The sequence below is a fragment of the Talpa occidentalis genome, unplaced genomic scaffold (assembly GCF_014898055.3).
Source record: "Talpa occidentalis isolate TD23 unplaced genomic scaffold, MPIMG_talOcc4v2.1, whole genome shotgun sequence".
Taxonomy (NCBI): domain Eukaryota; kingdom Metazoa; phylum Chordata; class Mammalia; order Eulipotyphla; family Talpidae; genus Talpa; species Talpa occidentalis.
The window spans coordinates 42,763,989-42,778,850 of record NW_026555331.1 but is presented as its reverse complement, the minus strand read 5'-3'; the positions used below and the strand labels follow the sequence as shown (position 1 = coordinate 42,778,850).

Genomic DNA, 14,862 nt, shown 5'->3' with positions numbered 1-14,862 from the left:
TATCATACGCCTAAACTTTGAACATACCACAAAGCTATAGTAATCAAAACATTATGATACTGGAATAAAAACAGATGCATATACTAATGGAATAGAACTGAGAGTCCAGAAATAAACTCAGACATAAATGAGCAGATAATCTATAACAAAGGAGCCAAAAGTATAAATCAGAGAAAGTCTTTTCAACAAATGGTGTTAGGAAAATTGGACAATCACATGCAAAAGAATGAAACTAGATCATTTGCTTATACCTTACACTAAAGTGAACTGAAGGTAGATTAAAGACTTTGGATATAAGATTTTTCTTTCTGTGTGTTTGGCTTTTTAAATATTAAGGAGGTATATGTTTATAGCGGCACTATTTACAATAGCTAAGCTTTGGAAACAATCCAAATGCCCAAAAATAGATGACTGGATCAAGAAATGTGGTACATATACACCATGGAATATTACTCAGCATTCAAAAAAGATAAACACATGCAATTTTCAGCAACATGGATGGAGCTGGAAGGGATCATGCTCAGCAAAATAAGCCAGAAAGAAAAAGAAAAATACCGGATGGTCTCACTCATAGCAGGAATCTAGAAAACTTAAATAAGGTACCAGGAAAAAGAATAACTCACCCACCTTACGGCGACATGGCCAAACGAACCAAGAAGGTGGGGATCGTCGGTAAATATGGGGCCCATTATGGTGCCTCCCTTAGGAAAATGGTGAAGAAGATTGAAATCAGCCAGCACGCCAAGAACACTTGCTCCTTCTGTGGCAAAACCAAGATGAAGAGGCGAGCTGTGGGAATCTGGCACTGTGTTACCTGCATGAAAACGGTGGCTGGTGGTGCCTGGACCTACAACACTACTTCTGCCGTCACAGTAAAGTCTGCCATCAGAAGACTGAAGGAATTGAAAGACCAGTAGAAATTGTATAATTTAGACCATTGCCAGCACATAATACAAAATGGGCTAATCTATGTAACAGAATTATTTGGCTTTGTTAATATTCTGACATGCATTAATTTTGTTTCTCAAGCAAGTCTCAAAGACTTTACCAATTGGAATACTTTAATTTTTATTAGACCAGTATACTGAAGTGGGATTATATTCCAGTACTTTTTTTTGGTAGTAGAATGATAAATGAATAAAAATCTTACAGCTTTGGTATAAACAAAAAAAAGAATAACTATAAGAAAGAAAATATCAAAATCAACAACTATGAGACACTCTATGGGGGTTGGGGGGTGGGGAAAGGAGGGCTTGGGGTCAAAATAAGGGGATTGTAATTGTAAGGGGAATATAAAAAAATTAAAATTTAAATAATAATAAATAAATAAATATTTAGGAGGTAACATAGGTTTATGATTTGATATATATGATTCAGAAGTAGAGGTTCACACCTTCTTATATGTGTTACTGCACTTTTCAAACATCTTTCTTTAAAATGAATTTGAAGCTCATATGACTCACTGCTGGCCAGTGAATTCTGCAACAAAGCCACTTTCCCAACATAGCCTAGAAAACTAACCTTGCAATACTCTAACCCTCACTTTCCCTTTCTCAGAAATCTCACAATTATGATCCCCACCTTATATTCCATGATATGGAAAGATCAATGGGTTTAGTGGCACCATTTTTAGATTGATAGAAGGGCCAATGAATGCTGCCTTGTATTCAACTCCTTGTGATATGGATACAAGATAATTTCTCCCTGTTTTGATTTACTGAAATATTGGGATTAATAGAATAATAACATATAGCCTTACCTATCCTAATTAATGGAAATATTTCAATAGAAAAGTGTTTTGAAGAATACACAGATAATTCATGATAGAACAGGAGAAAGAGTAAAAGCCAATAAATTAATTTTCAAGTTTCTGTGCTTAAAAAATGCAATTTTGCAAATCACATGATCCATTTGCAATATAGGCAAAAATATTAAAATTACAGTAATATTGTTTTCTGTCTAGAGTATAAATGAGTAGAAACACATCTCTGATGAGGAATTTGTGATGAATATCAACATAATGCGGTGATATTTGAAATAGAAATATATTCAGAATTTTATCAGAATCACTAGATATGTACAAAAGTCACATATATAAGAAGAATATTGAATGCTACCTAATTATATCCATTAAAAAAACTTTAAAGCTAAATATCCATTACAGTGATAGAAATAATCTATTGTTCATTTGTACATATAGCAGAATGTTAAACTGTTTGACATGAAAGTTTGGCCTACTATATTTTTAAGAAAGCAGTAATTGATTAAAATAAATTCTTACATTTTATTAAGGTAAAAATCTATAAGATTATATGCCAAAGTAGTAACAATATACTCTGGGTTATGTTTCTAAAATATTTTTTTTCAATACTTCTTTTTAATGCTTAAATATCTTTATAGACTTAATTATAAAATAAGAAATAATAAGAAACATTTTTATGTCATAAAAATAGAAACATTTAACAGTTTAAGAATTATCTTTTAAGAAAAACACACTATAACACTATGCCAAATTGACCACTAAGTGGTGAATTCAGATTGCAATGTCTCAGAGACATCTTTAACTTCTAGAGCAAAATCACTCATTGAAAAGGTAATGGTTTTCGCGCACTGTTTTTCAAATGATCATGCCCTAAGATAATGAACTTCATCAATTTTATGTGATTCTAGGTGTCACACATAATTCACTTCTCAAATTCTGGAAGTAACAACATGTCATCAAAGGCTAATAAAATTATGCATTTAAGGTGAAAAAAAAAGCAAAGGTTTATTTGATTCTCTTAGCCAACTACATCTTGGCTGAATATTATAAACATACTATTACCCTTAGATTAATAGACTACACATCTTTACACAAACTTTAATCATTTGATAAGTCCATAGGCATGTTAACATCTAAAATGATAATTTTAGATGTGCCTCACAATATAATTAACATCAATTACATGTTCAGTCTGTTTAATTAATTTTACCAAAGTCTAACTTTCTTACAAAAAAGTTTCACTTGAATTGATGTTGTATATTCAGGATCCATTTTCCTCAACATGGCTTAAATATCTTTTCATTAAAGCAAATATCTCCTATCCAAAGTAGGTCTAGCCAATATTAATTAATTTCTATTATTTCTGTTTAGTAATCTTTATAATTTGTTTCTTTTTTAATTTTTATGTAGTGCATTTATTTATTTATTTTATGTATTTTTACACCATTTTTCATTTTTGCACAATGTATGCATTTTCATCTTGGTTACAGTCCCCATACAACTCCCACTCCCCTTATTTTGACCCTAATCCCTTCTTCCCCCCACCTCTGTAGTGTATCTCTGTTTTATAGTTGCTTGTTGATTTTGATTTTTAATTACTTACTTTTTCTCTTCTTTGTCCACTAGAATGGAAAAGTCCATGAAGTTAAGATGCATTTCCATCTAGTTCACCTTTGTATTCTCAGAACTTAGCACAGCATTTGACATGCAGTATTTTCATAGTTGTTTAAGGGAAAACTACATTGGAATAGATCCTATTTCTAACACCCTATTCACAACAAAAACACAGAGAATTTTTCATGCAACCATTAAGAACCTTTATCTGGACAATCCTCTGCAGCAATTAATAGAATGAAAACATGTCTCCTACCAGATGGTGTCACATATAATATGTGGAATATAGAGAAATCAAATAAAGGGTCAGATTAGCACAAAGTTTAAAATAAACCCTTGAAAGCAACATTAGACATGAAGCATCCAGGAGGCAAGGAGAAAGGGGAGGAATCAAAAGGGGGAAGCAGGGGAGCACAATGGATTATGGTGGAGGACTAAGGATTCTACGGTGGCGAGAGAGCTACAGTGGCCACACCTGAGGGAAGAAATCCTATACTTTCAAAACATAAACAAGGATGTAAAACAATGGTACTTCATTAAGAAGGAAGGATGAAGAAAGAAGGGAGGGAGGGGGCGAGAGAGGGAGGGAGGGAAAACATGTCTTCATGCATTTTGCTTGTTAAAACTTAGTGTTTAGAACCCAAATGTCCAAAAACAGATGACTGGATCAAAAAGATGTGGTACATATACGCCATGGAATATTACTCAGCATTCAAAAAAGATAAACACATGCAATTTGCAGCAACATGGATGGCGCTGGAAGGGATCATGCTCAGCGAAATAAGCCAGAAAGAAAAAGAAAAATACCGGATGGTCTCACTCATAGCAGGAATCTAGAAAACTTAAATAAGGGACCAGGAAAATGAATATAAGAAAGTGAAAATCAAAATCAACAAAAATCTATGAACCAGAGACACTCTATGGGGGGTGGGGGGCGGGGAGGGGAGGGATTGGGGTCAAAATAAGGGGGTTGCAATTGTATGGGGAATATAAAAATAAAATTTATTTAAAAAAATAAAAGGAATTTGTTAGCTCCTGAAAAAAAAATAAATACCATTTAAAAAAAAAAAAAACCTTAGTGTTTAGCATTTTCAAGTTTGAGGCAAAATGGTTAAAATAATTATTGGCTAACTGTTAATATGAGGCACCTCAAAATGGCTGTATTACCTTTCCTGAAAATTACACTGTTATAACTACCTTGATCCAAACTGGCTAGGTTAGCTTTCCTTTCCCTTGATTTAAGAACACTTTATTGCAGATACAAGACAGAAATGTGATAAAAGGTATGTGACCTCATCTTAATTTTTTATTTAAAATATTTCTAAAATATTATTTTTCATCAAATACAAAGGCAAATCAGTTTTATTCTACAGACTTGAAGTTTTATCTCATGGTCTACTTTCATTTCTATTATAATTGTCATTAGATCAACATGGAGATACTACTATCCTATTAAAAATATATGAATCTACAGCGGTTGAGCGCTGGGTTGCGAAGCTAGCCTCAGCCTCTGCAGTGCCGGTTCGATCCCCGGCCGCCGGGCAAGGGTACCACATGGCGCGTAGACCCCTCCTGCCTCCCACTGCTCCCCTCAGCAGTGTACTTTGTCAGTCTGCCTGTTCTGTTCCCCACTCTGGCTCTGGTGAATTCTCTCACCCTCCTGCACTTCTGACTGTACCCAGTGCTTGTATAAATAAAATAAAATAAATCTTTAAAAAAATAAAAATCAAAAAAATAAAAATATATGACTCTAGAGGTACACAAATGGCTGTGTTCTAACTCTTGTTACTGGAATGAAATAATATACAAAATAAAGGAATAATTATAGGAAAAGTGTTTCATTGGTCATTGTAAAGATACACACACTTTTAAAAATCCATTTATTAAAGCTACCATATGTCTTTATAGTTTAAGAAAAAGTGATTTGATTGCCAGTTTGCGGAAGTAATAAAAATTATCTCAGGGAAGAATTGTAGATTAACAACATTGAATTGTAAAATGAAATTGGGCTGCAAAGTGCCGAATCTTAATCAAACTATGTTTCTTGCAAAGGTTTGTTCTTATTAACACCAATGGGGAAATAAAATATCATCTCTTGTCAGAAAAGTGAATTATTGTGATCAAAATCCAAAAGAAATTAAATCAGGCAATACAAGCATAGGAAAAATTACTCAGAATTAGAAAAATATCTTAAGACATACAAGCATTTGGATCTGTAAAATAACTATGTAATGCAAATATTAAATGTTAGGACATGTCATGTATCCAGTTATTTTTCAAATGAGTCAGACCATTATGGACAAGTGATTTTAACCATGAATTAGTCCTATTAAATATGTTCTATACAGATTACTACATAAAATAAAGTCTTCTTCTTCTTTATCCTCTGATAAATGAACTTTTAAAAGCCCATTTAGCCTATTTTTTACATAGCCCTTAAATTAATGTTCATTATTGATTTTTTTTACTGCTTCAAGTATGTCTTTTTTTTCACTGTAAAATACAATGTCATATAAAATTATGAAAATGTTACCAATCACTTAGGTTGATAATCCCTCAATACCATACACTTATAACCAATTCTCAAGAGGTTCTGATATGCTTTTTTCAAAGCAACCCAAGGCCTAAATTCAATAAAAATAAGAGGATAATGACTGACAGATTGATTGAAATATTAGACCTATACAAAATTTGGCTACAATATACTTTCAACTTCCCTTCATAAAACATATTTTAAAGACATGTAGAGTGCCTATAATAAGGCACACATTAAATTTATTTTTATTGAATTTAAGCTACGCAAAAATTAAATTTACATCAGTTGTCTTATTTTATAATGGTAACATCATGCAAGCAGTTGCTCAGAATAAAACTATAGCCATTCTTGGTAACTTTCTCCATCTACACATGCCAGTTACCAATAATTCTAGTTGAGTTAAACCACACGATATGTCCCAAATTTGACCACTTCTTTTTGTCTATACTTCTTCAACATTTCAGACTAAGACTATTTTTTCATTTGCACAATGAAAAAAATCCTCCTAACTGGTCTCTCCACTCTCATACTTATCACATTTCTACCCAGTGTCCACAGAATAATCTTAAAAGTAAAAACTGAAAAATGATACAAAATCATTACATTCCTATGATTAAATCATCAAGGTCTTGTATTAAAAAGTAATTGTGAAGATTGCAAAATCTTCACAATTACTCTACAAGTTTTAACATAATCTGCTGTCTACTTAGCTCTCTGGCATCATTTCTTATTATTTCCTTCTGTTCTCAGTCAATATACTCTAGCCATTTTTGCCTTCTTTATATTTTAGGAATACAACACTATTTCCTTCACTGATACTATTCTCTAACATTTTGCATGTCACCTTATTATTTATACCTCATTTCAAAGATCACCTCTTCACAAAAGCTCTTGCTGACCACCTTGACTAAAATAGCTTTAACAGCTCTCATCAAATATACCTATTTTGCAAAGCCATTGTTGCAGTCTTAAATGATGACATTTTTCTTTTATTATTATCATTATATCTTTCCTCCTCCACGAGGACAGGAGTATTACATAGTTTACCACTATATTTCTAGAGCTTAACACATAATCTATTGCATTATAAACATTCAATATCTGCCCATGGAATGAGTGAATTTGCTATAGGAAGCATTTTACATGCTAACAAGGATTTCTCTGTGATTACCAAATACATAACGTGAAACCAAGATACTTGTGTACATTACCTCATATATACAGGAAGATTTTGTGTCAGGTTAGGCATATCTAGATATAATCTTGCTCAGCATTAAGGAGTCAGACTTAATATTTAATAAGCATGTGCAGAATTGCCCTTAACTTGACTTTAGCCTTAGAATACACACTGTTTCTGTGTCATAATTTGCTGTGTTTCATGAACCTATTTTGTGTCTTCTCTTCCCATCAAAATAATGTCAAATTCAATGTTGGAATGTTAGTAATAAGCAGAGCCTCTGCTTGCATGCAAATTTTTGTTTTAATAAACAGTCTCTTTGTTTTTAACAGCATTTGGGGGAAGAAAACTACTGACAAAAATAGGTCAAATCTTAAAACTGAATGAGAAGGGTATTAATATTTCATTGAGGCACACTCATTTCCTGAATGGATGAGTAAGGGAACAGTGGCTTACAATCTATGCTGATGCACATTTCTGGAAACAATAAAGAAACTTATTAAAGTAATGCAAAGCGTAGGTTGAGCACCCTGATGACTTATCTTCATAATAACAAAACAATAAAAGCTCCACACTGATACTCTCAGAAAAACCCAACACCATCATTTGCATCTCTAGTGTCTACTCATATGGATGAGCACTAATATCTGACCTTGAGTAACTGAGTTTGCTATTTTAATTTCCTCCTTTGCAAAGTCCACTGACTGTTAGGTAGAGAAATGACAATGAGTTTAATGAGCTAGACTCAGAAAATCCACTATCCACATAAAAATAGAGGAAAAGAAAGAATGGGACAAGGAAATAAAGTACAAAATAAAAGGGAGGAATAGAAATATAAAGGAAAAAAGAAAGTGATAGTGAATCAGGGCTTGCTTATGATACCTGAAATAAGAATTTAAATACAAAATACATTCTACTTTTCAATTTTAATGTGTTTGAAGAAAAATGGATTCAGAAAAGCTTCATAATAACATCCAGTATCATTCATTCAACAAAATTTACCAAATATTATTATTTCCATTGTTCTACATTCTAGAGTCACCATGGTTAACAGAATGACAAAATCCCTGTATAGGCTTTGTTTTTGTCTATTATTTACCAGATTCTTAATAATTCAAATTATAAAGTATGTTGAAGAAGCTATTGTAAAACTATTATCTTTGGGCCTCCCTGGTGGCACAAAACGCAACCTATGAAGCTGTCCACAGCCACTGCAGCACAAGTTCGATCCCCGGCCAACGAGCAACCCACGTGGCGCAGCAGATGTCTCCTGACTCGCCTGCTGCTTCCCTCAGCAGTGCATTTCAGTCAATCTGCCTGTTCTGTTCCCCACTCTGTCTCTGGTGAATCCTCTCACCCCCCCCCCACACCTCTGGCCTGTGCCCCCCAGTTCTTGTATGTATAAATAAATTAAAAAAAAAACTGTTATCTCCCTGTCAGTCAAATATAGTTTTATATTCCTACTTTGCAGGTTTTCTGATGTGTAAGTCCTTAGATACATGATCCCACATACTTGAACCTCAGTTTCCTTTTACTCAAAATATGAATAACATCAATATTTCATAAGAAATTGTCTAGCTTGAATTGGACAATACAAAGTAAAGGATAGCATAGAACATGTAGTAAGCTCCTAATAAACATTAATGTTCATACTACTTCCCTTATAAACTAATTACATGCATGAGGCCCTTTTAAGATATTATGTCATAAAGAAAGTAATATGGAATTTAGAATTAGATAAATAGGTACAAATTTGAGGTCACTCAGCTAATTTTCCATTAACTGGGCAAACTGTTGTAACTAAATTTTCCTCTCTGAGGCTAAGTATAATTATCTTCAGAAGAAAAACAATATTTAACACCTAGGGTTATGATTAAGTTAAATGAGATAATATATTTAAAATATTTATTATAATTAGCATGTAATAAATGTTTAAAATCTGTAGTAGTCTTATACAATGACATTTGTAATGCTAATTTCTACATGAGCTAAAATCTGTGCTATCAGAAAAAAATAGAAATACTAGTTTCACTAGATTAATTAGTCTAACTTAGGTTAGCTTTTTTTGTTTGTTTTAGTTCAAGACTGATTAAAGTACAATAAGGCAAAATTAGAAAATTGATATTGTTTTGTGTAATAGTAATAAAGCATTAAGTTTTATTACTTTTTTCATAAAATCCCGATTTTGACCAGGTCAGTAGACTGAATAAGCTGTGGAAATATATCCTCTGTTTCATATTTTGACATCTCCATTTCCTAACTATATGATCTTTACATCTCTAAGTCTGTTTCCTCAAAATGAAATGAAAAGTACAAAATAAAATGTTTCTCAAAGTAATTTTATGAAACAAGATAGCACTGTGAAACAAGTAGTGTAGAATATCATAAAACTGTAATTTTTAACTATTATTAGTAGTATCGTATGAGTAAAAGTATCATTAGCTGTTGTTATTACTAAATTACAATTATTATGGGGTCAGAATGGGGGGATTGCAATTGTATGGGGAATATAAAAATAAAATTTATTAATTAAAAAAATAAAAAAATAATAAATTACAATTATAAGCTGCTGTTTCTCAGAAACTTTGGTTTATTTGCAGAATCAGATGTACACCTAACTCTCCAAAGGAAAAATTTTGATAGACAAAAGCAGCAATTATGGTCTTCTGTTCCCTACATTTCCAATATTTCACTTTCCCTTTGGTTTCTTATAACCTTGCAGTAGCAACTCCAGCAATGATAATCATGTTTGAGGAAGACAGTATCAGTATTCATTCTTTTCAGACTCAGATGCTATGCACTCTGTTTGCTAGTTTACTTCAGGGCCTCCCTGGTGACGCAAGGGGTTAAGCACCGCACTATGAAGCTATCTGCAACCTCTGCAGCACGAGTTCGAGCCCGGACCCACCAGGGAGTTACCCACATGGCTCAGCAGACCTCTCCTGTCTTGCCCGCTGCTCCCCTCAGCAGTGTTTTCAGTCAATCCACCTGTTCTGCTCCCCACTCTTTCTGGTGAGTCCTCTCACCCTCCCGCACCTCTGGCCTGTACCTCAGTTCTTGCATGCCTAAATAAATAAATCTTTTAAAAAATATTGTTTACTTCAGGTGTAACTGAATAACTCCTTGGAATTTCTTGGGTGCCTTGATTACAATGTTATCTATTGAGTAATATAATCAAATTTCCTGGAGTTTTACTTAGAGAATATACATTCTATTTAGTATTGGATAATGAAAACTCATAAATATTACCAGACAACATAACTTATTTCCCTTATCAGTTGTAAAGAGATATTGTTCTGTGGCAGTGAGACCACTAAAAGCCATTAAACCACAGTTTGGATTTTAAAAATCCTTACCATAAAGATGCTTTCAAATTTAAAAGAAATGTTTTGAGGTATTCCTTCTTCCTCAAATTTTTCTAAGAGCTTGAAAAATATAGGTATTGGTCTCGATGACTTAGAACTCACAAGTGAAACCATCTGGTCCAGAGTTTTTGTTTTTAAGGAACCCTTTGATAACTGTTTCAATTTCCTTGCTTGTGATTTGTCTGTTGAGGTTTTCTATTTCTCACTCAGTCTTGGAGGGATGTATGCTTTTAAGAAATTGTCCGTTTATTCTTGGTTAACCAATATATTGGCATAGAAATATTCATGCAGGCTTTTATGATCCTTAGTATTTCTGAGATGCCACTATAACTTCTCTTTCAATTCTGATTCTATTTGTTCATTTTCTCACTTTTTTCTTAAGGAGTCTAGTCAAAGAAATAGTTTAATTGGTGTTTGGAGTGTCGATTTATATTTCTATTTCATTTACTTCCTCTCTATTTTTTTATTTTCTTCTTTCTGCTGGTCTTTGGTTTCTGTTCTTTTTTTTTTTTTCTAGTGCCTAAGGTTGTGAGGTGAGATTATTGATTTGAGTTCTTATTTATTTCTGTATTGCTATATATTTCCCTCTTAGTACTACCATTGCTAAGCCTCAGGGGCTCTGGTAGTTTGTCTTCATTTTTGATTGTCTCCACGTATTTTGTTTGTCTCCACGTAATTTCTCGTTTGATTTCCTCATCTGCTATAGTCATTCAGCAGTGTGTTTTTCACTCTCCACATTTTTAAGGTTTTTCTTGCTTTATTTTTGTTGTTGATTACTAGTTTGATGCCATCAAGATAAGAGCAGATACTTGGTATGATTACAAGTTTCATGAACTTATTGAAATTTGTTCTGTGACTTACTTGTGGTCTTTTATAGAAAAATTTCCATGTGCAGTTGAGAATGTGCACTCAGCTTTTTGGGGGATGTAGAGTCCTACAAAAGTCAATGAAATCCATCTGGTCTAATTCCTTATTTAAGGCTATTATTTTCTTGATTTTCTGCCTGGTTCATCTGCCCATTAATGAAAGGTGGGTGTCAAAGTCCCCTGCTACAATTGTATTGATGACAGAGTCTGTTTTCAGTTTTGTTAATAATTGCCTTATATATTTTGAGGCTCTTTCATTTGGCAATTATATATTGGTAGGTGTTATGTCCTCTTGATATAGTAATCCCTTAATCTTCATATAATGTCCATACCTATCTTTGGTTTATCATTTTTAGTTGGAAGTTCATTTTATCTCATGTAAATATAGCTGTCTCAGCCTTTTTAGGGAGCCCATTTGCATTTAGGATTGTTTGCCATCATTTATTTTGAGTCTATATTTATCTTTGGACCTCACATAGAACTCCTATAGACAACATAAAGTTGGGTTTTACTTTCTAATCTAAACAGTCACTCTGTGCCTTTTCTATTGGTGAATTTATTCTATTTACATTGATCATGATGATTGATAAATGATAACTTGATATTGCCATTTTGCCTTTAGTTTTCTGATTTGTTCATTTCATTATTCAATGTTTTGTTGATATTTTTTTCTCTTGGAACAGGTAGAAGAATTCTTTTCAACATTTCTTGCAGGGGGGTTCTATTATTGGCAAACTCCTTCAGTTTCTGTTTGAATGAAAAGTCTCAAACAAATGTGATTTGGAAAGCACACAATTATTTGTAAAAGAATATTTCACAGTTTCATACCATAACCAAAAATTAATTCAAAATGGATCAAGGACTTAGATATAAGACCTAAAATATACATAATAACACAGAGGTAAAGCACTCTATCACATTGACTTCAGCAGTGTTTTGGAGGATTTGACAACAGTGGTGAGAGAAACAAAGCAAAAATTTAAATATGGCACTATATCAAGCTAAAAATATTCTGCATGGCAAAAGAAACTTATCACTAAAACAAAAAGAAGATCTACTGGGTGGGAGAAAATATTTGCATGTCATACAACTAACAAGGGGCTAATATTTAAGACCTGCAAAAAATTTATACAACTATATAAAAAGAAAACAAGGAACTCAATTAATAAATGGGTAAAATAGCTAAACAGACACATATCTAACGAAGACATATGAAAAAACCAAAACCACAATAAGACATTACCTAACACCTATGAGAACGACTCATATCAAAAAGACCAGAAACATGTGTTATTGTAAATATAGATAGATCCAGACCTAATAGGAAAAAGTATGGAAGCTTCTCAAAATATTGAAAATAGACTTCACCATATGATCCAGCAGTTCAACTCCTAGGTATCTTCCACAAGAATGCCAAAAAACTAATTCAAAGGGACATTTTCACTCCTACATTTCATTGCAGCACTATTGCAGCACTATTTACAACAGCAGAGCTATGGAAACAACCTAAGTGCTCAAGGACTGATCAGTGGATTAGAAGATGTAGTGTGTTTGTGTGTGTGTGTAGTGAATACTATTTCATTTTTTTTTAAATGAAGTTTTGGTCCTCCCTGGTGGCACAAGGGGTTAAGCACTGCACTATGAAGCAATCCGCAGCCTCTGCAGCATGAGTTGATCCCCAGCCAGCCAGGGAGCAACCCACATGGTACAGCAGACCTCTCCTGACTCACCAGCTGCTCTCCTCAGCAGTATACTTTGGTCAATCTGTCTGTTCTGTTCCCCACTCTGTCTCTGGTGAATCCTCTCACCCTCCGCATCTCTAGCCTGTACCCCAGCTCTTGTATGCATAAATAAATAAAATCTTAAAAAAAAATGAAGTTTTGCCATTTGTGACAACACTGGTAGAACTGGAAGTGATAATGCTAAGAAAAGTCATTCAGAAGAAGGAAGACAAACACCACATGATTTTATTCATATGTAGACTATAGAGAAACAAAACAAAGGGACAAACCAAAACAGAATCTAAAAATCTGATTATATGAGGCTAAAGGAGCAGGTAGGGTTTGGGGAGCAAAAGGGGGAGACAGTCTGATGGAATATGGTACAGGATAATTGATGCTTTGGTGGTGAGTGTGATGTTCTAAAGCACATTTGAAGGGTTGTGAACCTATAACAACCTAAATCACATACAGTGTCATAAATCATTACCTGAATAAAAATAATATAATAAAAATAATTTAATAATATTTTAAATACCCACTGTAAATACACTGTTGTGCACACTACACATTCAGGGGAAGTATTCAAAGTGTTGAGAAGTTGGATATGTATCCAATTTTTAAAAATAATTTAATACTTCCAAATCCAAGACTTTAGAATGGCATTTAATCTAACCTACCGTAAGCGAGCAATAGAGATGACTTATGTGAAAATGTAGAGTATTAACTGATGGTAATATTAAATAATAAAAGGAAAGCTGAAAGGTCCAAATTTGTTTTGATTCAATATTTCATCACACATGGAACATTTTAAGTAAATTATTTAGCTATAGAGTAAATTTCATTCCAATTTCTGAAATTATTCCACTGAAAAAATCAAGAGAATAAATACATTCTTAAGTTAATGCCAAGTTGAAAAGATATTAAAAATATCTGCTTCATTTCTGAGTCATTAATAAGCCTTTTAGGAGTTATCAAAAGAATAAATCTTGACTAAGAAATAAATTAAGCATTCATTAATAGAGAACTACATTTATGCTTGCGTTTGTAAAATATGCAATGAATTAAGTATGTATCAGCTAGGAATTGCATGATCACAAGATTTGAAATATTTTATTTAAAAACTTAATATTTAATACTCACATGAATTTATCATTTAATTCTTTTTTTAAAGATTTATTTATTTATTTATTTATTTACTTATTTATTTATTTATTTATACAAGCACTGGGGACAGTCAGAAGTGTGGGAGGGTGAGAGAATTCAGCAGAGCCAGAGTGGGGAGCAGAACAGGCACACTGACGAAGTGCACTGCTGAGGGGAGCAAGAGAGGTCTGCGCACCATGTGGGACCCTCGCTGGCGGCTGGGGATTGAATTGGCACTGCAGAGGCTGGGACAGCTTTGCAGGCCAGTGCTCAACTGCTGCACCACCGGAGAGGCCCTATCATTTAATTCTGAATAGTACAGGGTAAATAACTACTACCAACTACAATTCGGAGAACAAGTTTAAAACTTGTAGAGGATTTATAAGATGCCATAATACACTAAATAATTTGCTAAATAATAATTCATATAAAAAACTGCAAATAACCTTCTGATGTAGATTCGATTATTTTCTCTATATTGTGGATGACAAACATGACATTCAGAAAATTTAAGTAACTTAATCACCTTCACAGTGGCAGGGCTGGAAATACATGTTCTTATTAAGTATATTGCATTGACTCCCCCAATTTAAGTTTTAGAATACTGACTACTTACACAATCTTAGACAAATGGTTTAAAGACAAACCCAGGATTCAAAAGCAACCCTTTGATACCCA

General features: G+C 33.3%; 1 protein-coding gene across 1 annotated transcript; it reads left to right on the top strand.

Moving 5' to 3' along the window:
• Window positions 1-613: 613 nt before the first annotated feature.
• On the top strand, window positions 614-927 carry LOC119239118 (60S ribosomal protein L37a-like). The gene has a single exon (XM_037503435.2). The coding sequence runs from the start codon at window positions 639-641 to the stop codon at window positions 915-917; it is 279 nt and encodes a 92-aa protein (XP_037359332.1). The 5' UTR covers window positions 614-638; the 3' UTR covers window positions 918-927.
• Window positions 928-14,862: the final 13,935 nt, after the last annotated feature.